Source organism: Coregonus lavaretus (genome assembly GCF_964263955.1).
Source record: "Coregonus lavaretus genome assembly, chromosome: 3".
Lineage (NCBI taxonomy): Eukaryota > Metazoa > Chordata > Actinopteri > Salmoniformes > Salmonidae > Coregonus > Coregonus lavaretus.
In genome coordinates this window covers 71084087-71109383 of record NC_139990.1, presented here as the reverse complement: position 1 = coordinate 71109383, position 25297 = coordinate 71084087, and the positions used below count along the sequence as shown (strand labels likewise).

Here is a 25297-nt window from a genome sequence, read left to right as displayed (position 1 = left end):
ATATATAAAAATGGATCAAAACAATATTTATCTGGTGACCCAATCAGCTTTTTTACTTTCTAGATTCATTATTTTTCATATTCATTCAGGGAGGAACGAGCCTAATAATGAGTCATACTTTAGTCATACTTTATCCACCACCTGTCTCTGCTTTTATCAATGTACCTCGGGGCTCTTGGTTATCAAGACCATGTTTACAGCCAGACACACAATGCTCAGTCATTACATCACTATGCAATTTACTTGATTCATTCATCTGTAATAATGATCCATTCGACCATTGTTAAAAAATGTAGTAATCAATCAAAAATGTGTGCCATAATCAACCTTGGAATACAAACTCCACCCCACATAGTCAGTGTCCTCAGCATGGACATGACCACACACACACACATACACACACACACACACACACACACACTCAACTGATTGACATAGTTAGCGGTTTCCATACACTCTTCCAACCCCGCCAGATCTAGGGCTGGCAAATGACCCTTCATAAACCTGTGATAATAGGGTCGCCTCACCACAATAAGTTAGGCATAAAGTCATAAAATGCACTGAGGGATAAATAACATATGTGCCTGACTTCACAGTTATCAATTAAAGTACAATGCATTCAATGACTTGGCAAATTGCTTTCATCATATAAAAGGTGCAAAATATTTGAATTGGGTCCAAAAGGCCACCTCATACTGATTTCCATGCTAAGAGAGTGTTATTGGGTTTGTGTGTGTGCACCTGTGGAGATGTGTGTGCATAAGGAACAGTCATTGTGTGTGTGTGTGTGTGTGTGTGTGTGTGTGTGTGTGTGTGCGTGTATGCATGCGACGTGAGTCCATGTGCGTGTATACTCACAGCACTCGATGGGGTTGGAGGAGGCCTGTAGGGAAATGGTCCTGCCATTGGGCTGGTTGATGTGCACACGGAACACCATCCTCACACGTGTGTTCTTGCGCCCGATGTCCGTCTCGCCCTTACGCAGCTCAATGTCAGAGTTCCGCAGCTTCAGAATCCCTGCACAGTCAATGCTGTCACACAGGGGAGAGGATACATTTTAGCATCAGCATACTGGTACTAACCAATATACTGTCTGTATGAGCACTATGCTACAGCTTGTCTCAAGAAGAAGATCCTGAGTATATTATAGACCTTGATCATGAGACTATATCGAGACATACATTACAGATGGAATATACTGAATCATATAACATAAACATAAAAAGTACAGTATGTTATTATTAGGACATAATCATTACACCATAGAGACATGTATAATGCAGATGTACATTATGTTCACTGTCATGAACAAGTCCTGGAGCTCTATTTGATCAAAGAGACCAGGGCCGGATCCACAAAGCCTCTCCCAAGGTAGGAGTGCTGATCTAGGATCTGGCCATATAATATTATGAATTATGATCTAAATGGCTAAATTGATCCTAGATCAGCACTCCTACTCTGAGACGTCTCGTCTAAAGTTCCGGATCACAGATATCGGAAGTCCCGCATAACACTACTGAATCACTCCCCATCTGTAGGTTCTTCAAAGAAGAACATTCATTTGTTTATGTGACTTTTAATGTTCCCGGTGCCCCAGCATACAGCTCTCTGGAGCGATCTTCAGGGTCGTGTTCATTAGGGCAAGTAACAGAAACCGCTTTAAAACTATTTGCAACAGCTTCACTCAGTTTATCGTCTATTTGTTGCCTAATGAACACGACCAAGGTCTTTTTTCTCCCCACCTTCTCTTTCCAGAAGAGAAGCTCATTGGCTGCCGCCTGCATTCTCACAGCCACTTTATAACCCTCTGCCTTTCCTAAAAAAGAAACATGCTCCCTCTGCACTGTTCGAGTCTCACACTTTTAACATTTAAACATTTACGGTTTCAACCTTACTAACCAATGCCACATTTAGATGCAGACTTATTATTTTTCTTTGCTGTCTTTATTTATTTTAATTATTTTTTTTTGCGGGATGATTTTCCTTCTTAGGGGAAAAAGGCATCACTTTTCAGACTGGCCATTCAAGAAATTAAACTAAAACCAAAAAGTTGCTGGTAAAAAGTCAGGAAATACATATGGGATATGGCTTGGCATTTCAATTATTTTACATTGGAGCTTTTTGGGTGGAATTCCTGGAACATGTTAAATGTCAAGTTTTATACAAATCTATTTTTCCCCTTCACTTTGGTCTGTCCGAATTATATATATATTTTTTTGAACACTTACAAGAAGTTTCTTTAGTGGCTCATGCATGATGTAAGTGTTCAGTCATGCAGTTATGGTTTTAAAACAGACACATTAGGGGTAGTGTGCCATGCTCTATTTTACCGTCAAATGACTGTTGGAATGAACATTAGTGTCTCTCTTCATGAACTATGGTGTGGAGCAGCCAGTCACGGCTTGTAGCAGTTGAAGTCAGCTCAAAGTAAAGATATGTAGTGACAGCATGGCGACTGTTGGTGACAATAACACTGCAAGATGTATCCTACACTTGTGGTGGAACAGTGTCAACAAAGCAATAAGTTACTGACTACAATTGTGGAAAGGTGGCAGGAAAGGTTACCGACCAAAAAACTTGATTTGCAGGTTGATGGTTTATTTTACATTTGTTTGTCAAATCAAAATGAACTGACAAATTTGACTAGTTGAGTGGAAATTGTTTTTTTTTCCAACAACAACTCTACTTTTTCAGTGAATGTTATGTGATTTGAAATCATAGTATAGAAGTAGCCCAGAATTTTCTAGATTCTCAGACACTGCAAACTGTGTAATGAAGTAGTAGCTACTGGTGACTATCCATTTCAATGGGTGGATACTAGACAACAGATAAAACTTTATCAGTCACAAGGGGGACGAAAGAGATAGATTGATATGTGTCTGGAGTCTGACATCAGTTGTCTACAGTACCGTCTATGTAACGTCCCACACAGTGAGTGAGCGAGAGAGAGCTGGCGGGAGAGCAACAGGCTATCCGGAGTGTTATCAGGCTGACTGTTAACAGCTCAATGGAAAGACGCCGTCAGTGACCGACCCTCCTCAGACAGACCCTGGGCTGTGTTCATTAGACACCAAACAGAGGAAAACAGACTGAAACATAGAAGGACTACCTGGACTTTTAAAACGTTTTCAGTAGTGTGCCCTAATGAACACTACCCTCGCCTACACTGTTCTACCCCAACCCTGAGGCTCAGTTCTCCTATATACTTTCACCGCTCTTTCCCACTAGCTTATACGGTGACGACAAAAGGGAAAACTGACGTCCTCTGAATAGTTTTCTCAAATATCAGATGTATCCATGGTGCCCTGTAAAGTGTAATGGCTGAAGTTCCACAACGTATCCCCAGTCTAGATTTGATACGTTATAAAGGGGCAGTATAGCATTGTTGGAAATGGAAAGGTGTATGCATGTTAGGTTCAATCCTGTTAAACCAACAAAGTTCATTTTCCAGTCAAAGAGATCTGATATATCATGGTGCTTGCCAAGTATCTTCATAACCTATCCACAATACAACAAATATTAAAATATAACTTAATATAAACCCATTCAATCTACATCAGTTCTTCTAAAAAGTATATTATACCATTGAAACACAGAGGAGAATAAAGCTACAGTTCAGTAGATGGTGATGGAGGTTATACAACCGGGGTTGGGTTGAGATTTAGCTGCCTTCTCCATCAGAGAAAGTCCTGGACCTCAGGACAGTAGACCCATTGTGGCCTGAACGGAGCCCCAGGACAGGAGCTCCTACCTGGGCCCCCTGCGGAGCACAACCTCCTGACCTCCTGGACATAAGGATATAGTGATTTCTGGAATTTAGTATTTTTATGCACACGGCAGATTGGGTGCAATGGGGAGTAAACCAACATAAATAGGGCCTATTGGATTTCATGGGTATTATTCCTTTTAGACTCTACATGATGTACTGCACTGTATTACGCATGCTTTGGTTCTCTTTCTTCCTGAATTCCAACACACACTGTTGGTGATCATTTCACATACTGCAATGGTTCCATTTTTAACACTAGAAGAGCAGAGGCAGTCCTTTTGACTGCATATGAATTAAAAATAGAAAAATCTCTGCCATTGTTAGTCATGCCCCCCTCCTAAATAAGTCTGTTTAACACACGCATGCTGTTAGAATTTTGATATCACAAACAGAATTTGTGTTATAAGCAGTTTTAAGAGGACATGACTTATTTTTTTGCAGGGAAAACGTTTTGATTTCAATATAATATCAGAAAGAGTCGATTCTGAGGTTTCCAAAACACTTACCTTTGTCAAATAACTCTCAAAATTGAAGAGATACGCTCAAAATATAACTTTTTCTAAGAATAACTGCTGTTTCATGCGTTCCACATGTGAGCATGCAGCAGCAGATAGCCTACTGCAGGGTTCCCCAACAGGCAGCCCGCGGGTGATTTTATCTGCCCCCACCCAAGTTTTCGTAGCAAAAAAAAAACAAAGTTGAAAAAAAATCACGAATAATTGTTGAACATAAAAGACTGTACAAACACCAGCGAATCAGCTCCAAGTGATTTTAATTTTGGAAATCTGTTCCTAAGTATTCCCACACACAATAGAGAGACGTGATTGTATACAAATTTAAGCAAGGTTTGAAATTATTATGTTTTTGTCAAATATTATATCTGTTTGGGCTTCTTGCGGTCAATTTGCAGTCTACAAATTATTTGTAATTATGTTCCTGACCCTGACCATCCGCTCAAGAAAAAATCTGCCCTCGGCTAAATCTAGTTGATGATCCCTGGCCTACAGTAACATAAACGAATGAAAATGCTATTGTGCTTTAATGTTACCTAAGACCTTCATAAACACAACCAAATGATAATTTTTCCGATAGCATATATGAAATGTATTTATTTCACTGTTAGAACGTTGCAGTAAAAATGCTTGCTCGTTGCCTCAAAGTGGGGTCCCTCGAGGCCTAGCTTTTCTAGTGTCAAGAGCGAGAGAGAGGAGAGTGGCACGACTCCAACACCATCATTAAGTTTGCCGACGACACAACAGTGGTAGGCCTGATCACCGACAACGATGAGACAGCCTATAGGGAGGAGGTCAGAGATCTGGCCGTGTGGTGCCAGGACAACAACCTCTCCCTCAACGTGACCAAGACAAAGGAGATGATTGTGGACTACAGGAAAAAAAAGAGGACTGAGCACGCCCCCATTCTCATCGACGGGGCTGTAGTGGAACAGGTTGAGAGCTTCAAGTTCCTTGGTGTCCACATCACCAACGAACTATCATGGTCCAAACACACCAAGACAGTCGTGAAGAGGGCACGACAAAGCCTATTCCCCCTCAGGAGACTAAAAAGATTTGGCATGGGTCCTCAGATCCTCAAAAAATTCTACAGCTGCACCATCGAGAGCATCCTGACTGGTTGCATCACCGCCTGGTATGGCAACTGCTTGGCCTCTGACCGCAAGGCACTACAGAGGGTAGTGCGTACGGCCCAGTACATCACTGGGGCAAAGCTTCCTGCCATCTAGGACCTCTATACCAGGCGGTGTCAGAGGAAGGCCCTCAAAATTGTCAAAGACTCCAGCCACCCTAGTCATAGACTGTTCTCTCTGCTACCGCACGGCAAGCGGTACCGGAGTGCCAAGTCTAGGTCCAAAAGACTTCTCAACAGCTTCTACCCCCAAGCCATAAGACTCCTGAACAGCTAATCATGGCTACCCGGACTATTTGCACTGCCCCCCCACCCCATCCTTTTTACGCTGCTGCTACTCTGTTAAGTATTTATGCATAGTCACTTTAACTCTACCCACATGTACATATTACCTCAACTACCTCAACTAGCCGGTGCCCCCGCACATTGACTCTGCAACGGTACCCCCCTGTATATATAGCCTCCCTACTGTCACTTTATTTTACTTCTGCTCTTTTTTTCTCAACACTTTTTTTTGTTGTTGTTTTATTCTTACTTTTTTTGTTTAAAATAAATGCACTGTTGGTTAAGGGCTGTAAGTAAGCATTTCACTGTAATGTCTGCACCTGTTGTATTCGGCGCATGTGACCAATAAAATTTGATTTGATTTGATTTGAAAGGACAAGCACTCACATGGCTCTCATGTTGTTCTCGGGCAGCAGAGGGATCTCCAGCACCTTGGTGTTGGACTGCAGGGCCTCATGGCTGGCGGTAGAGACAGTCTTGCCCGTGATGCGGTGGACCTGGTAGAAGGCGTGCGGTCGCAGGAGACGGTCGTCTGCGGTCCCGATGAACAGCTGCAGGGTAAGGGGCTCGCTCTCCATGTAACCGTAGAGCTGGCAGGAGAACAAAGAGATCCAGGTGAGACCCAACGTCAGGTTTTAAAGTACCTCATAAACAACCCGTCATTTTGGGAAATAGAGATTGAACACCACATCAGCTACTGATAGTTAAGAAGCCCTTTAATGATAGCTTTTAGTGGAGGTATTTTGGGGGAGGTTTCAGAAAATAGACCCTTTGGTCAGATTTGTTTTTCAGTCAGGTTGGAGACCCATTTCCAGATTCTCGGAGTCTTCTGTTTTTCGAATTTGGGAGTAGTTTGTTAATGTACATCCCTTTAGGGGAGGGTTAAAGAGGGTTTTGATCTTTTGGAGGTACTCTGTCTGGGGTAAAGATCTTCTGGGCAGCCAGACACAAGCGCTGATGGAGAGGTTGGCTTCCCATCACTTCACTGTTCATTAAAACCTCACAGCTGCCATAAAAAAGTGCCCAAGGAGAGGCTAGCAGCCGACAGTGACTCAATGGAAAGTGACCATTTTGGAGACCAAATACAAAACCAAGACGATAATTTAAAAGTCTGCCTCTGAGCATGATGCACAATATTTATGAGGATTTGATCCCCTCAGCAATGGACTGAAGTTAGTAAACATTAATTTCCATGTCAGAAAAGGAGTTGAATTCATAAGGGGTAATCAAAAACAGTATTTTGGCAATCTATGTTGAATATTTCTGCTGGTTAAGTATTAAGTATTTTAAATGCAATCCTTTATAGAATTGCTTTTTAATGTGATCAGCAATATCTCAAGAACAATACAACCTAGATGATTAGTAGCTCCACACGTGTTCAATAACTGTCTAGTACACACAATATCAAAATACCAATGTTTATGAGAAAATATAAATTCTGGTCAAAAGTGACGCACACTCAATTGAAACAAAATGTCATGACTCTTTATCGTTTTGTTCATATTTCTTTCATGGTCTGTTTTTCTACATTGTTGATTAAATTCTGCTGCGTTTGGTCCCAAAAAAATTATAGTGGCCTTGTGGTTAGAGTGTGCCCTGAGATTGGAATGTGGGAGTTCGATCCCTGGGTGAGTCATACCAAAGACTGTAAAAATGGGACCCAATGCGTCTCTGCTTGGGGATTGGGGATAAGGCCCTGCGATAGACTAGCGTCCTGTCCAGGGGGTGTACTTGTATATTAAGCTGCCTCACACTACAAAAACAGGAGATAGGCTCCTGCTCCTATAAGCCAAGCCTACTTACTTTTGCTCGCAAAATACAGAAGAACATCTCTATCCACATTTCCTTGGATAGCTTGACTTGCACACAAAGACAACACCAGATCACAGTAAAGCAAGGCTAGCTTAATCTCTACAAGTCGCTTACTCCCTTTAAAAACATTCACATACTTGTGCCTAGCATGCTGACAGCATACAACCCCTTGGCCTCTGGGCATTTATGAATATGCATTCTAATTTTCATGAAGGCCTATGAAGCTCTGGAGCGGTGCCATAGACGGTGTCACACAGAGATGGCTCCTGTATCGGATCCACTTCAAACAGTTTTACACTTCCCCTCTTCCTCTCACGGACCACCATTAGCTGCTACTGCCTCTCCAATAAAAGCAAGTACACCAAAAAACAGGGATGGAAATCTAGCTACGATGGTTACTACATCTTCTAGAAAGTACATTAGACTCAGTAGACTATCGTTGCTCAGTGTGATCTCCAATAGCACCAATAGCCAAACAAGAGATGGGTGAGAAGGCGATTACTGTCAGTTCGTTGAACATTTAGTCAACCTTGAAACAACTAGAATAATCTAAAACAACCATAGACCAACCAGGACTCTACAACCCTGTTCCTGGAGAGCTACCATCCTGTAGGTTTTCGCTCCAACCCTAATCTAGTTCACCTGGTTCTAATAATTAGCTGGTTGATCAGCTAAATCAAGTTAGTTACAACTGGAGTTGGAGCGAAAACCTAGCGGAGGATATCTCTCCAGGAACAGGGTTGGAGAGCCCTGATCTAGAACAACTACAACCATCTACAACAACACTGTCTGCAGAAAGAAGCATGGGGGATGGTTGAAACCCATTTGGAGAGGGGGAAAATACTTAAACCTCAGGAGAAATTGGCAGAGGTGCAGATTCCTCAATGTGGTGAACGTTACCAGATATTTTGGGTAAGAATCCTGACCCAGGGCCATTTGCTAACCCAATGGACCACTTCTGGTGGAACCAAATTGTTAGACCTCCCAGCTCCCAGGCAACGTTTTCTTAAGTGTGTGTGTGTGTGTGAGTGCGTGTGTGCATTTAATGTGGACTTAGAAACCCTCCGAAAATTGGGGATCCGTTCTGAACAGTCAACATGCAACAGGCAAACCTCGCACTGGGTAATGATGGACAGACCTCCATGGCTTCACACAGCTAGGTCCTTGACCACATCAGAGACCGTCACAATAAATCAATTACACTAGACAGATCTAACCAAACAGTGTCCATCTGAAAAAATCCCACAAATTGCTCAATTATCTCCCCAATATAAGTGTATCATTTCAAAATCCCCTTCTTGAAGTTTAGTCTTATGGAAGTTCAGCGCTGCTGTGTCCGAGTGAAAACAGCGAGTCAAAAGGAATAAGCGACCCTGTGTTTATTTAACGGATTGAGTCATAGAACAAAACACAGACCACATGTAACCTATGACATAATCTGATTAATGGATTTATAATTACCTTTACAAGGGGGTCAGGGTTTGGGGAGTAAGTGAAGGTAGAGAAATACGTCATTGGACTCTTGTGTCTACAGTAATTAGTCTGCCTTGTTGGCCATGATGACATTCGGTAACAACCAAAGGACCCCACTCTGCCAAACACAAAGGGGAACGACCAACCGAAGACACAATCAGTACCCATCTATGAAGGCAGTGAAGAAAGACTGAGCTCATTTTGCTCTGGCGAGACAAACTGATGAAAAACTTGCCAAGTGACTGAGAAAACAAGTGAGGTGAGGTGATCTACAAACTGAAGGCATATTTGGCTGGTGCGACATATTGAGTTATGCTCATGCCTGCCCATGCAGTAGTTCTCTGTTGGTTATCCTCAACACAGTACAGCACAGTACTATACGTATGCTATCCAAGGGTCTCAATAATCGACAAACCAGCAGCAATCATTACAAAACGATCTGGTTTTCTACTTCTCGACTTGATATCATCACTTGTTTGATTCAGATATCAAGGGAACTAGGGGCACTAGTTAAGCAGGCTATAGTCTCCTTCTCTCCTTCTTCACTCCATTTTTCATCTTCTTAGCTCCACATAGTGTCTCCAGCAGCTGTCCTGACTTGTGCGCTAGTCACACATGCTAGTCATCAGTGAGTTACGCTGGGGTCAGGAGCTTCTTGAAGTCTCTGTGTCTCCAGAGAGCACTTCATCCATGCAGTGATCTCACCAGCAGACCCCTCTCTCTGCTCGCCTTGTTATATTTTACTTACGGTGTCACCGGTGGTAATTACGCTTAGCCGCCACATGCTACCAGTTACTTACACATAGACAAGTCGACCGAGAAGGAAGGAAAAAGTGGTACCATCATGCTGCAACGGAACCGATGGAACCCGGCCTGAGGTACCAATCTGAAAACGCAAAACGGTCTGTTAAAAATGTCATGACGTTTCTTTATGATTTAATAAAAGGCAGGCTGCCACTCTGCGAAGCCTGTGTCCTCTGTCCCTTTGGTAGATTTTGTTAATTCATTTCTTGGTGACCTCCAACCATTACCTTAGCCTCAGCCTTTGCGTGTCTGCTTATGGATAAACCACAAGAGGTGAAGTGTGTGTGTGTTGGGGTTAGTCTTTATCCCGTCACTTTATCCCGTCACTCGGCAATGCTGCGGTAGCGTACGATGCCGGTGGCGTCCTCCGGTGGGGTCGAGAGCCAGGGTGACCTCATAGAGCAGAGGGTGACCTCATAGAGCAGAGGGAAGTGATTAATGAGGTCAAGCAACCCTCAGTGATGCTGGTCGTCCCGACAGCAAAGGAACGCGGTAAGGTTCCCCCCTGGGCGACCTCCCTTAATTAATTTACCATATGTGCTCCCTCAACCCTCCTCTCCACTATCCCCTCTCGACCTCTTTCCCTCTCTGCTCCTGTGACGTTCCCTAGTCCACACACAGCAAACACAAGCTGAGCACAAAATATACTTGATTTTAAATCCTCACAAGGGCAATAAGAAAATACAAAGTTGAGGAACCATCGTAAAGTTTAAGCGTGGTTCAACGAGAGAGGCTTCACACACCCGTGAATCCTACTTCATATTTGTGTCTCTAGCAGTCTTTGAGTCTTGACACAGTCTAATTTTGACCAGATGAGTTTAGCTAAGCTATGAATGTAGTCAAGCTGGGCTCCGTATATTTATCTTTGAAATACTGTAAATCAAAGCGTAATTTGCTGCAGTCACACTACACCAGCTTCTGCCACTGCATGTGCCATATTCATTTACACCTCTACCCACCAGCTACTGGCAAGTTAGACAACCTCTCCTCTTCCAACACGTGCCATGCAGGATAGACCGAATCTCAAATAAAACAGTTTGTACATGTCAGCTGAATCATTAATTGTGTAATTGTACGCAGCTGGATTGTCTAGGTCAGACTGGATTTTGATGATGTGTAACTGCGAGGGTGTTGAGCTCAGAACCAGAGATCACCCCGTCCTTTTCCACCATTCATTTCACATGAACCATTACAGATCCATCATCACGGCTGCTAAACTTCAGCCCTGAGACAGTGGTGCTCTGAAGAGGTTTTTCCTTTCTGGCTTTCAATCCACGTTTGCTTTCTTCTCTTAATGAGTATCATATGTCCTTGTCAGTGATAGCTTAATGAAGTTTTTTATCCTTTTTCGTAGCTGTTGCTTTATTACCTTGGTTTACTTCCTGTTTATATAAAAACTCAACTTCACACTTATGCTCAAGATCTAGAGCCATTGCCAGACCTGGTTAAAATATGGTCGAGAAAAGATTTGCACATGTTTGTTTAAGAAAGTGACTTGCTGGTGAGTAGCAGCACAGTCTGGGCTGTGGGGAGAGTGTGAATATGGGCCTGCACTGGAACGCTCTCTCTCCCTCTAACTCTCTCCAGCTCACAGAGATTTCATCACCGCCTGGAGAAATGTCATGACTCGTAGTCCACGTGGCGCATGCAGCGGAGGGGGAGAGAAGACTGGAAGCAGGAGAGAAGGGGAGAAGAGGGGGAGGAGGGCAGCTCAGGTTTTCCCCAATATCACGCTCCCTCTCTCAAATGCTGACAGTCACACAGCAAGCCTTCACTGTACCCAATTCAAACACTCATCCAAGTTGTCTCTCTCCCTCCATACTGTCTTTATTATCCCATTTCTCCTCTTTCTCCAGTGCCTCATATTCTTACAGTATGCATATAACAACATTCGTGACTTGTTAATGTATTGGGTTTCCCAAGTTCCAAATGGCACTTATTTATACAAGCGTCAAAGCGGCTATATTCCTCAAAGTCTGTATTGAAGTGTATGCCCCAATGTTATGTAATCAAGGGCAACGTTTCAAGTCATGGCCCATGTCTAGACCAGCAAAGTCCAAATTCTAAATAATAAATTCTAAGCATTAAGTTTTAGCCAAGGTACAGGGTATTACATTTGGGCAGAGTGATGTGTAGATGATTTCAGTCTTCCCCTGATATAAAGGCTGGCAACCAGTGTTTTGCCTCATAAATCTGGCGGCTTTTGGTCATCACCTCAAACCATTGAAAATGCAGTCATTTAGTCCAATTCTTTCCAGTTGCTGTTCAATGGTAATTAGTGGTTGCCCAATATACCAAGGCTGTGAGTAAGGGAAGCCCCTCGGAGGCAGAAACACAGTTTCATGGGAGCCTAACTGCTCCTCGGGGCACAGACGAACAGCCATGACTGCCTCTTGTAGAGCAGTACATGGTCGTGTTCAGTAGGGACAAAACGAAGAAAGAAAAATACTCTCGAAATAGAATGAAATTGGGAGGTACTATCAGAACTTGAAATGCTAATTTTAATTTCTGTTGCAAAACGTTTCACTACGGTGTTCGTCAATGAACACAACCCAGGAATCTGCACGGAAGAACCAAAGGCATCTTTCATGTTTTAAACAAGAGGTGGCAACAGATTTAAGACACAATAAATGACAGTCTTTACAGCGAACGTACATGTACTGTAGCTGTTGCCGAAGACATTTCACAGCCAGCATAGATGTCAAGGTGAAACACGCACATGTTCGACCAGCAGCACATATGCTAAGGTCCTTCATGTCATCCTAAAGGAAAAATACAAAAGGTTGCTGTACTGTACTGTAACACACAGTTCTACCAGATGGTTATGTCACGCACACGTTAATGGGGATGAGACACATTCTGTTGAAATTACACCGCTATGTCTACCATGCCTTTCTTTTCCAAACGGAGAGTTATCGAGAGAGAGAAGCCTTTCATAGTAAGGCAGGCCCTGCAGGCCCATTCATTACCATTACAGTATATACTCTATCCATATGTAGTACTTACTACAACACTGTGTGATGGGTCTAATACTCTACAGGTGTTGTCTAACACTGCGTGCCCTGTGCGTGTCTATGTGTTTCCTATGGTTTTCCTGTCTCAATGTAAACCTGAATGACATTTCTTGGTTGCCTTGATGTGTCTTCTACAACTGAACCACAGTTTACATCCGAGAGGGTCACTTCCCAGGTCGCTACCCCTCAATGCAAATATAATTCCATGTAATTCCACTTTGGCAATCATTCAATTCCATCGTAATATCTGTTTCTTTGGAAAAACCCATCCATAATGATGTGGTGTTCTTCGGTGGGAAGGAAGGTAGAAGATCAGGTTGTTGATTTTTCCTGAGCATGCCTTTGGAAACCATCTTGTAGACGTTGGACATCACTGTGGTGAGAGGAGGGGAGCCTGGTGAATCATCAGGGGGAGAACGGGGAGGGTAGTTGGGGTAGACCCTCCATCCTGTTAATGGGCGCTGTGGTCTGGCAGCCAGTAAGTAAAGTGGAAAAGCGGCCGTGGGGTTCAGGTCGTGGTACATCATCATGAGAAGGGACTACTGAGAGGCCCTGTGGGAGGAGGTCTGCACTGTAGCGATCTCCAAAACAAATGATGGAATTTTGGATCGAGGAGCCAGAAAGCAAACCGGTGGGGATGAGGGGATGCGGACAGCAGAGTGCAGTCAGTGTACCCCATAATCTGGAGGTTTCCATCAGTGTGCGGCTGCGGCAGCGGCCTGCAGCTCGGGGCCTCCCCAGATGTATGTCTTCATCCTGCAAGAGGGGCCGGAGGAGAGCGGTATGGTGGAGGAGACGGAGCGAAGAGCTGAGCATGATGTCACCGTTACAAAGGGACGTTTCCTAAACAAAGGGGAGCCTGTGTGTTTGGCAGCCGGGATTAGCAAAACACCTCCGTTCATTATGTAGGAGCTACAGGAGGACTTCTGTGATAGCAAATTGAGCGGTCATGCAGACAGAAACAGTGGCACTGTAAAGGTGGCAAACATTGTTTTGAGTAACTGTTTTTCAGTCAGATGTTTGTCAGTCAGTGCTCTTGGGGTCATAGCGTGTATTGCAACGCTTCATTAACTGATAGGTTAGAGACACAGTGTCTCATCATGTTTTTCACCTTGTTATTTTTAAACTGTTGTGCACAGCGATGGGATATGTCACAATCACTCATAGGTGTTGTGCCTGTCCAACCCTGAGGCCAAAACCCCAGTGCTGGTGTTTGTGCAGGTTTAGCCAGCATTGGGAATGTCGGTGTGGGAGAGAGGTTTGAGGAATGAGCGGCTCACGAGGAGTGACATCGGCAGTGAAGCGGAGGCCCCCTGGGCCAGGATCGTGGTGGGGGAGGAGACATCGGATGGGCTCTGGGACTAGTCTCACCTCACCCTACCCCTCCTCCTCTCCCTCCACCCAACCCCAGGGCCACCCGGGCCCTAATCAGCAGGAAGCAGAGTGTCTCTGGGGGTAACACAGCCGAGACACAGCTGCCTGCCTGCCTGGTGACTCCCTGTGCCCTCCTTCTCTCCCTCTTTCCTCTGAACACTCCCTACGCCTCCCTCCCTACACCCTTCCACTGCCTCACTCTCTCCCTCTGCCCTCATCACATCTATCTCTGCATGTGCCCTCTCTCCCTCCATCTCCCTCTCTCCCTGTCCTCCCTACCACATCACTACACACTCACCCATTCTCCATGATTGCACCACCCACCCACCGATTGCCTGTCACTCACTACTTACAACAGCAGGGCACCCTAGGGACTACAATATGCCCTGTCACCCCCATACAGCCTCCCTAGGGACTGCACAGGATGAGTGAAGAGAGAGAGAGAGAGAGAGAGAGAGAGAGAGAGAGAGAGAGAGAGAGAGAGAGAGAGAGAGAGAGAGAGAGAGAGAGAGAGAGAGAGAGAGAGAGAGAGAGAGAGAGAGAGAGAGAGAGAGAGAGAGAGAGAGAGAGAGAGAGAGGAGAGAAGAGGAGGAAAAAGAGATATGTGCATCCACATCCTACACACGGGGAAGAGATATGATGAAATCCTGTCTTCATTTTGCTAACGTTGTGTGTGTGTGTATCAAGTATTTACCTGACCTTCTGCATTAATCACTCTCTGCCAACAAACTTCCAGTGAGAGGCTTGATTCTTATGCAATTCCCCAGAGATTCCAATTCACTCCAAATGTAATATTAGAGGTGTTAAATTATTGTTCCATAAAAGTAAAAGTAAAAACTGTGAACAATGTGAGTGTGGTAGAGAATATGTGCGTCACTAGAGCAATATTTTAATATTCAATAACAACATCCACCTCAAGGGCTTAATACTTGATAGGGTCCTATTTTAGTTGTTAGTACCTCTTTAATAAAACACATTTTCATTGGAGAACTCTATACTGAATAAAAAATTGACTCCAGCACATGAGTGATATTGGCTCTTTCAATTAATCATTCCTTGATTCCTCACATCCTCTCTCCTTCCCTCCTTCACAAAAGGTATTGGAGTAGAAAATCTGAGTGGAGGGATCTTGGACCTTCTCTAATACAGCTGAGAAGGAGGCGAGGATAAGCTCTGAGGAATCAAAAACGGGCCTCGAAAAAAAAAGGGCCTCGACGCTTGATGCTCTCAATAGACATTCATCAGGGTTTATGCAGACTTTAGTGTGTTGGAGTTCCTTTTCAATTCACTTCACTAAAGTATCTGTGTAGTAAGACAGTAACTGTCCTTGTCATTACCATCACCCACCTGGGAAAAGTTTCCCACACGTACACACACAGGATGCTAATTCACCACTCCTGACTCACTCCTTAGACCCCCTTAAAGGCTGACATACAGCCTGAGTCACAAAGTGATATAAACTAAACTAAATCAAGTTCAGTTTCACCTGTCAAAACACTGAACGCTGGTCAAAGTCTCTCAGTGCAACATGGGATGGCAGGGGAGTAGAATGTCAACAGGGCACTTTTATGTCGTTATACAAAGGGTTTTAATGAAGGGGTGTAATCACTTTCATTTAGAGAGAGAAACTGAAACTTGACAGGCTATGTTTATAACACCTTGTTGGGCGCAACAGCTGTTGTCAGAAGTGAAACTCAGCAGGTTAAGTTGTGTTGAAAACATCTATTTGGAAAACGGGCTGCAGTGCTAACAACACGTTGAGTGTTTTGGAGAGAAGTAGGAACCATCAAGTTGGACTAAGAGAAGAAGGTTTGCTCAGCCCTTCTAAGATGCAATGTGCTATGCTATACTGTATTTGCTATGTATTTATATTTATATAAGCTATGTGTTGTTATATTTATACACAGTACATATATAATGACACACACACACACACAACAACCCCCCCCCCCCCCCCCCATACACACACTACTGTCTTAGTAGCTTACATGGGTCCCCACCTTGAGTAAACCAAGATGTCCAAACAGCGTGACGGCCTTAGAGAGAAAGGAGCTCTGTGTTGGGCCGCTGTGGTGAGAGTGATGTGAGCTCTAGAAGCATTGCCAAGCACAATACTGAGAGGTGATGGTCCTGCTCCATGCTAATTGTGTCAATATGTGCAACTGCTAGCCACAGTTACCTCTTACTGCAGTAGGTTGACTCCTGGCTTCAAGGGACATTCATAATAGAGAACAAAAGCACGCATGTACGCATGCACAGGTGCACACACACACCTACACACACACACCCACACATTATTGAGATAGGTACCTGTACGACCGGATGACCTCCGGACGGAGCTTTGACTGCCCCGCGGCTGCCCTCTGTTTCGTAGTGGGCACGGTGGTGGGACTTTGGCTGCACCTCGATCTGCAGACTGTACGGGCCAGAGCAAGATGGCAGCTGCCAATCCAGGGCGGGCAGGGAGCTATGATGAAGAGAGACAGTGCTTGGTATTTTGTGGAACATATTGATAGTATCTATAATTTAATCATATAAATAGTAATCTACACAATAGCCTGGTCCCAGCTGTATGAGCCGTAGCCAACTCTCCTATAGTCATCATTCAATACATGGACATATATGTTTGGCATGACAATGAACGAAACCAGAAAGGAGTTGGATAAAATACAAACAGACAGGACCACCATGCTACCTACAAGCCCGCACCCACGCACGCACAAAGATGGATCCGTTTCACTTAAATCCAGATCTCTGTTTCCCTTGTTAAATAATGTCCTGATCCTTTCCATTTCATCATTGGCTCTAATCTAATCAATTGAAGTCATAGCCTGACGTATGTAATTCCTAAAGCCTGGGCAATAATTGGTTGCTCTTTTGATGAAAACTAAATGAAAGAAGCATGTGGTCTGGTTAGTCTGCTGTGTGTTTTTTATCATGCTGTGACAGGTGTCGACAAGTGGACTCTTAGAAAAAAGGGTTCCAAAAGGGTTCTTCAGCTGTCCCCATAGGATAACCCTTTTTGGTTCCAGGTAAAACCATTTTTGGTTCCTTGGAATCTAAAATGGTTCTACTTGGAACCAAAAGGGTTCTACCGGGAACCAACAAAGGGTTATCCTATGGGGACAGCCAAAGAACCCTATTAGGTTTTAGATATAATTATTTTCCCTAAGAGTTAGAAGGAGGCATAGTCATTTCAGCAGCACAATGGTACAACATGCCTAAATGCTTAACGTAGATAACCTAAGTGCATTGGTGGTATCAATAATACAAGTAGCGCTATCATGAAATACATTTCTACAAAAATCATTGAATCCCACATAATCCTTTATTTTTAAATAAACAACGTAACCAAGTAACCCGAAAGACCATGGTATCTCAGAAATTGTCACAGCTGGCCACTCATAATATCATTGTTCAGATGCGGCGAGGGAATTAGCCTATCTTCCCATGTGAAGACTGTGGAGATATTGAACCAAAACAAACATTTGCGAGACAATATTTCACTGCGCCGGATGCCTGTGAAGCATAAAACCCCTGACCTAAAGGCTAGCCATGAAAAGCAATCTCTGGCATCCTCTTGGAACTTTCAGGGTGTTTGTTGACCCAAAACTAACTGATTTCCCCCTCTCTGTCTTTATCTGTGTTGGCCGAACATTACATCATGTTTAGTGGCCAAAGAGGAGGGGGGGGGGGGGGGGGGCAAGACAGCACAGGGAAGCCGGTTGTGTGATTAACCCACCAACTGTTTCCTTTAGCAGGCTTGTCACCATCACTTCCTGTCTCTGCATTATCTTAATCAAACATTTGATTTCCAACAGGAAAGTGTGCCAGGGCAGGAAAGAGAAAACAGAGAAAGGGTTGCCGTGAACTGAAAAGGGAGTCTGTCTGTGTGTGTGTATATGTCTATCAGTGTGTATTGTTTGTGTGGGGGTTTCTATGGTAACAGGGCACATGTGCTACACTACTCCTCTCTGCGAAATATGATTTATGAAATGTTTTGTATCTTCAAAGGGAAGCCCTTTTGGAAGTGGTACAGCGACTACGTTTCGACTGCTGCCTTTCGCTGTGGTCTTTGAAGAAAAAACTATGTTGCACTTGCAATAAATAAACAAGTCTAATTTTGGAAAAAGACAAGAAAAATGTGGGATGACAAAAAAGTGGAGGAGCTGTTTTTCATGTGGGAAACTAAAGGAGTAGACCTTGGGTTGGATGTTAGTCCATAAATCTTTTGAAATAAGTAAACACCTCAATGAGCTTCATTGTCTTTTTCAAGGCCTAAAAACACTTAAGAATGCTGCCTTATGTTCTAAGTGACTTCCCTGCCAACGTCAAAATGTGTTTGTTTTAAACTGTTGATAATAAATGATTATACGGTACAATACATTGACCCAAGCCTTCCCAGTTCAGCAGTATTTTATCTCCACCTACCTGAGGTAAGGCTTTGGCTTGGACCAGGAGTAAGGGTGCTGGGGCACGTCTAGGAAGCCCCCACAGTAGCTCTCCTTCTTGAAAGGCAGGCGGGAGATGTAGTCCTCCTGGAGGAGCTCGCTCCCAGGGCCCATCTCCTCTCCTCCCGGCTCCATCTTCAGGCTCATGGTGGGACTGTGGTCTAGGTTGGTCTTGCGGGCCTTGACGGGGATGCCCTCGCCCATGTCGACCACTCCGTCGGTGGTGAGGGCGTTGATGGCTGCCACGATGGCTGAGTTGGTGTACTGGTTGGTGTTGGCCAGCCAGCTGTCGTCTGTGACGCTGATCCTAGGCGAGCCGCGCGGGGAAGGCGTGGACGACTGGTTGGGCGAGTAGGTTGGCTGTCTGTAGGTGGTGCCGTTGAAGCTGTATTTCCTCTTCCCCACGCCAATGCCGCCACCTCCTCCGCTGCAAGCTGGGGAGTTGGGCCTGGAGCTTCCACAGGGCCCCTGCCCCGCCCAGCCCTCTTCGGCTTGGGCCCCGATCTGGGGGGAGGTGGATGGCGAGTGGCGGGGGGAGGTTGAGGGGGGGCCGAGAGGAGCGTGTGGGCAGGAGAGGAGAGAGGACGAACCTTTCGGAGAGACGCAGGGAGACTGCCACGGCGAGTTCTGGGGTGAGTTGTCATAATTGTAAAAGCCGGACTCGTAGGACGACGCATCCGAGTTGCAGCTACGCGATGACACGCTGCTGGCCGGGCTGAGGCAACTGGGGTCGCGGTAGCCATCAGCATTAGGCAGCGTCAGGGTCACGATAGAGTTGACCCCCCGCTTGTGGTGGACGATGTGGTCCATGCTGCTGCTCTCCTCCACCTCCTCCTCAGGGTACTGGTGGTAGGCAGTGATCTCGATGCGAGGACTCTCCAGGGCCGGGGCCCCGTTTGGCCTCAGGCCATGGGACGGGTAGTAGCCCTGGGCTGGGTTGTGGTTGTTGTGATCGTGGAGACCGTAGCCTGTCTGGTGGCAGGAGGACACAGCGATAATGGGGCTGGACTGCAGTGTTTGGTACTGGGTGGCCAGACAGGGGTTTCCCATGCCCAATGGCAGGGACAGGCTGACGTTTGGAGTGTAGCTATATGCATCTGGAAAATACAAACACACGAGGGCATTGTAAATATAGGCCGCTATACAAACAATTTGATGCTTTGTAAACTGCACCTTTTCTCACTTTATCCCTTAAACCCTATGTCTATTGAACTGATCAAGGTCAAATTAAATATGTGAGATATCAGCAGATTGTTAACAGTCCATCTGGAGCTGTGCAGCTCCACTGTGTGCTCGCTAGACTATAGGACCTCCTCCAGCAGAGCAGTGATGGATACTTTATTTGATTGATAGCTTCACTCACTGAGTGAATTAGGGCTCGCCCCTGTTGAACGCCAGCAGCACTCTGCTTTGCTCTGAGATTGTGATTAAGTCAGAGAGTTTACAGCTGCTGAGGCATCACACACACACACAGAATAAATGCTCATATACAAATGGTTGAGCACACATTCACACACACACAGACATGTATACTGCACACATAAACACAAGTACATACAGTACATACACACATGATCTGCCACACACACACACAGAAATGAGCATTCACACCACACACACAACAGCAGCAGCTCTTTGCCTTAGTGAGCAAACCTCCCCTTCTGTTATGATTTTATATAAGAAAGATCTTTATACCCCGAACATTTACTTTAACCATTTACACAATTGTTACAATATAAGGCTTTCTGTCTGATAATGGTAATTCTACTATCTCAAATGAATACCAACCAAATGTTGTGCAGTGTACTAGAGTAGAGAAATCCCCTTCCAGCTTGTGTGCTATATTTGTTAACCACAACTCTACGCAAACAGCACATCACATGAAATGATGAACCTGTCATGCACCACAGAATACGTGGTTAGACTGTCTAAAATTAGTTCATGATAGATTATTTCCAGAAACAGTGGCAAGTCAAATTCTAATTGTATCTAGTAGTTCATAAAGTTCTTTTTTTTGCGCTCAATGAAGCAATTAACAGTAGCATGAAACTTTATATGGGCACAAACATTAAAGCACATTATGGTGGAGAAAGCAAAGGAAGGTTATGCGAATTTACAATTTTCTTAGTAAAATGGCCAAAGGGCACTAACAAAGCTTGCAATAATAAGGGAAGCAAACATAGCTACATTATTACATTTTGTAATATCTGTAATCATAATAAATTACAATCCTAAATGCCCCTATGTAAAATGTTCTGCTAAGCAAAATAGGACTACAAAACATTTATTGTCCTATACTTATTATGGTCTAAGTAGTCTATGTATTATTATTTACATGCCAAAAACATGTCAAAAGCATGTGAATAAGTAAGCTCTGACAAACAGATGAAAATAATCACACTAGGCTCAACTGCATAATGTAAAACATACAAACATAGCAAAATAAATCACCCAAACAGTTTGAGCTACCACAAGTTCAGGAACACACACCAGCCCCCCATCCAGAGATTCGTCACCACCCACCTCTGTCAGGCCTGTGGCCACACTCTCCCCCTTGGCTGTACTCAAACAAAAAGTTGAAGTCAAACTCTGGTTCTTCGCGAAGGGAGCTCATCCTTGCCTCAGCTTAACAGTGATGAGAACAGCCTCCAACACATCAGCTCTAACTAGTGTCTGTCTGTCTCTGTCTGTCTGTTTTGTCTTCTCCTTTTCTCTTTAGAGATACAGTTGTTTTCTGCTGCTCGTTCCTGACAGTCCCTCCACTAGTGCTGAGGATGCAGATCTCTTTCTCACTCTACTTAATGTGACTTAGAGGAGGGGTGGTACACACCTACTGACTACAGGGCTGACTGCAAGTTGTTTTTCCCTCTTCTCTGTCTGTGTGTGTGTGTGTGTGTGTGTGTGTGTGTGTGTGTGTGTGTGTGTGTGTGTGCGCGCGCACTATGCCTCAGCACACTCTCTGTTTCTAACACATGAGCTACATCCACCCACACACATCGGGACTTTCACTCAATTGTGTTATCTCGGCAGATCTTGAACTTTGCATTTCCAGGTTGCGTCTGCTGAATGCTGAACTAACAATGTGACAGATAGCAAATTGGGCGTGAGAGCTCTATAGAATAATGATATCTCAAATCCAAGAAAAACAATCACTGATGCTCTGTTTCGGTGACCTGCTTTCAGGAATTTTGGAAATCTGTAAATTCATGGTGATAATATTAATACTGTATACACATTTACAGTTTAAAGTGACTCACATAGCATTCTTTTCTCTCTCGTCACCATATTCAAAATGTTTTAACTCTGATTTTGCTATTACCATCCATAAATCCCAGCACATGGGACCAAATAAATCTGCATGTCTCTAAATATAATCTGGTTTCATCCACACAGACGGTGGGGCTCTGCTAGGCCCAGACAGAGTGAACCTCAGGAAGAGCTAGGTGGTCACAGATAAAGTCATCTGTAGGCTCATAAAATCAGGGGCTTGGTGGCTTGCAATCAGTTACGACGAGCACCTTTTTGTGGCTAAGTCACCGTAGAGAGAGGGGTTGTGTGTGTGTGGGGGTATAATGGTATAGGCTACCATACTGGGTCACAGAGAAAGGAGTCTGACTGTGTGTCTGCAATATTACAGTTGTCAGCAGACTGGTGAAGCAGAGTGGTTATGCATATACCCCAGCCAAGTGAGCTACACACAGAAACACACATACACACACAAAGCGCGCACGCGAACACACACACACACACAGACAGATGTGTCTGCTATCAATTATGAGTCTTACGAGGGACTGAAATGAATAATAACACAGCCCCCACCCGTCCACGTCTCGAAACCTCAAAGACAAATGAAATCCCAAATCCACAAAAAGTCCATGACATCAGCACTGGAATACTTCTATAGCCTAGGCTACTTCATGAATGAAGTGTCAAGGCAAATAGAGCACTGTCAGTGAGATGGATGGTCCAAGTATGTGTGCATGCATGATGTAGCCTAGATTTGTCAAGGTTGAAAAGCACAACCATGAAAACATACAATAATATTTTCAATCAACATGGTCAAATAAAGGCATAAAAATGTGGGCTGTGAATGATTGATTATTGACAATAAGGGCATTGTGAAGCCAGGTTATTATTATTATTATGTGGTCCTCTGTAGCTCAGCTGGTAGAGCACGGCGCTTGTAACGCCAAGGTAGTGGGTTCGATCCCCGGGACCACCCATACACAAAAATGTATGCACGCATGACTGTAAGTCGCTTTGGATAAAAGCGTCTGCTAAATGGCATATTATATTATTATTATTATTATTTTTTACAAATTAGGGTATCCAACGCAAAACAGCGTTCACTGTACTCAAATTTTGCCTACACATTGCTATAAAATTGTCACTGGCGCACTTCGGGCTCTGGTTATCATATGGACGTCGTTCACCGCTTCAGGTATAGCGCAAAACGCACAGCATCAATTGCGCGCCTAGGAGACTCCTGCCTTGAAAACACCGACACCTATTGGTAGCTGAATAAACATTCACAGACTATTGTAGTGTATAACTTAATAATAATATGCATGATTTCATTGATAGCAAATGATGATTTGAGAATCACTAATGTAAAAATGACACAAGCACTGCAGTCAGAGAATAACTTTTGAACATTGCCACGTCAAATGAACGGAAAATATAGTCTAAATTACGACAGTAAAGCCGGTTACCTTCTTCTGCAGACTTCATCTCCGTAGCGAGAGTGTGAAACTGCAGTCCTCTTTCCTTTCCCAAAGCCGTCGGGAGGGCTGGTCCAAAGTTGAATTTGGAGCTGAGTCTCAAACAGCTGGTATCCTGCATTCAACTAGCGATTGGTCTACTTTTGTGGTTGTGACGGTTGGCGATTATATCACAGGCAGTATCATATGAGAACTGCGAGAAAAAAAAAACTATTTTAGGCTGTAGACATGTGCATTAATCAAAACAAAAATTAACGCATTATTTGTCAATGAAAAATGTAACTCCAATGCTGATTTGAGATTAATTCAAACTCTTTCATCCATGTGACAGCACACCAAGATAAACTGAAATGGAAAAGAGAGTAGAGTATGCGATGCACTTCTCACAAACTCGAGGTAGGTTAGATGAGTTTTGCTGTCGTTTCGTTATGCTTTAGCCCAATTAAGATGTCCAGAGATTCCCGGTGGCTGTGACACAGGGCTTGTCAGAAGGGGCTGGCTCCATTCGTTTTAAAGCTGGAAAACACCTCCTGTTCAGCGCGCCGCCCCTCTAGGAATGACGTTATCACTGCCTACCAGCTCCTTTCTGGAGGACTGACGATGCTTGATCGAGTCCGCCAAGGGATTCCATAGTTGTAGACGTGGGAGGGAGTCGGAAGGTGTTTTGGAAATCCTATAATATTTATTTTGGAGTTTCATTGCTCACCTTTCAGGTCATTTTGGGCAGTTTTGAATGCAGATAGCCTAGTTCAGGGGTATTCAATCGGGGGTCCGAGACCCCCTAGAGGTCCGCATAGACACTGCAAGGGGTCCGCAAAAATATATATACAAATTAAAGTGAAAATTAAAGTAAAAAATATATATAAATCAATGTTGTTATGAATATCGCTAGCAACAACAGAATAACTTTTTTTTATTATTACATACCTACAGTAGAAAATAGGATAATATCTTATCTCTAATGATTTTATTTCTCAACTACTAATATTGAGCAAATTACACTCACGGGAGTATCTGATATAGGCTTTATCGCTTGTTGCTGTTAAGCTTTCTTGACTTGGACATACAGTGGGGAGAACAAGTATTTGATACACTGCCGATTTTACAGGTTTTCTTACTTACAAAGCATGTAGAGGTCTGTAATTTTTATCATAGGTACACTTCAACTGTGAGAGACGGAATCTAAAACAAAAATCCAGAAAATCACATTGTATGATTTTTAAGTAATTAATTTGAATTTTATTGCATGACATAAGTATTTGATCACCTACCAACCAGTAAGAATTCCGGCTCTCACAGACCTGTTAGTTTTTCTTTAAGAAGCCCTCCTGTTCTCCACTCATTACCTGTATTAACTGCACCTGTTTGAACTCGTTACCTGTATAAAAGACACCTGTCCACACACTCAATCAAACAGACTCCAACCTCTCCACAATGGCCAAGACCAGAGAGCTGTGTAAGGACATCAGGGATAAAATTGTAGACCTGCACAAGGCTGGGATGGGCTACAGGACAATAGGCAAGCAGCTTGGTGAGAAGGCAACAACTGTTGGCGCAATTATTAGAAAATGGAAGAAGTTCAAGATGACGGTCAATCACCCTCGGTCTGGGGCTCCATGCAAGATCTCACTTCGTGGGGTATCAATGATCATGAGGAAGGTGGGGGATCAGCCCAGAACTACACGGCAGGACCTGGTCAATGACCTGAAGAGAGCTGGGACCACAGTCTCAAAGAAAACCGTTAGTAACACACTACGCCGTCATGGATTAAAATCCTGCAGCGCACGCAAGGTCCCCCTGCTCAAGCCAGCGCATGTCCAGGCCCGTCTGAAGTTTGCCAATGACCATCTGGATGATCCAGAGGAGGAATGGGAGAAGGTCATGTGGTCTGATGAGACAAAAATAGAGCTTTTTGGTCTAAACTCCACTCGCCGTGTTTGGAGGAAGAAG

General features: G+C 44.1%; 1 protein-coding gene across 1 annotated transcript in view; it reads right to left on the bottom strand.

Moving 5' to 3' along the window:
• Nucleotides 1-23468, bottom strand: part of LOC311108593 (nuclear factor of activated T-cells, cytoplasmic 1-like) — a gene marked incomplete at both ends in the record, with an annotated part of 45544 nt that extends 22076 nt beyond the window's left edge. The window contains 5 exons of the mRNA XM_084151248.1: nt 859-1031; nt 6086-6288; nt 16486-16642; nt 18607-19723; nt 23339-23468. Coding sequence (XP_084007374.1) covers nt 859-1031; nt 6086-6288; nt 16486-16642; nt 18607-19723; nt 23339-23468 — 1780 coding nt within the window. The remainder of the gene's footprint in view (nt 1-858; nt 1032-6085; nt 6289-16485; nt 16643-18606; nt 19724-23338) is intronic.
• Between the last annotated feature and the right edge of the window lie 1829 nt (nt 23469-25297).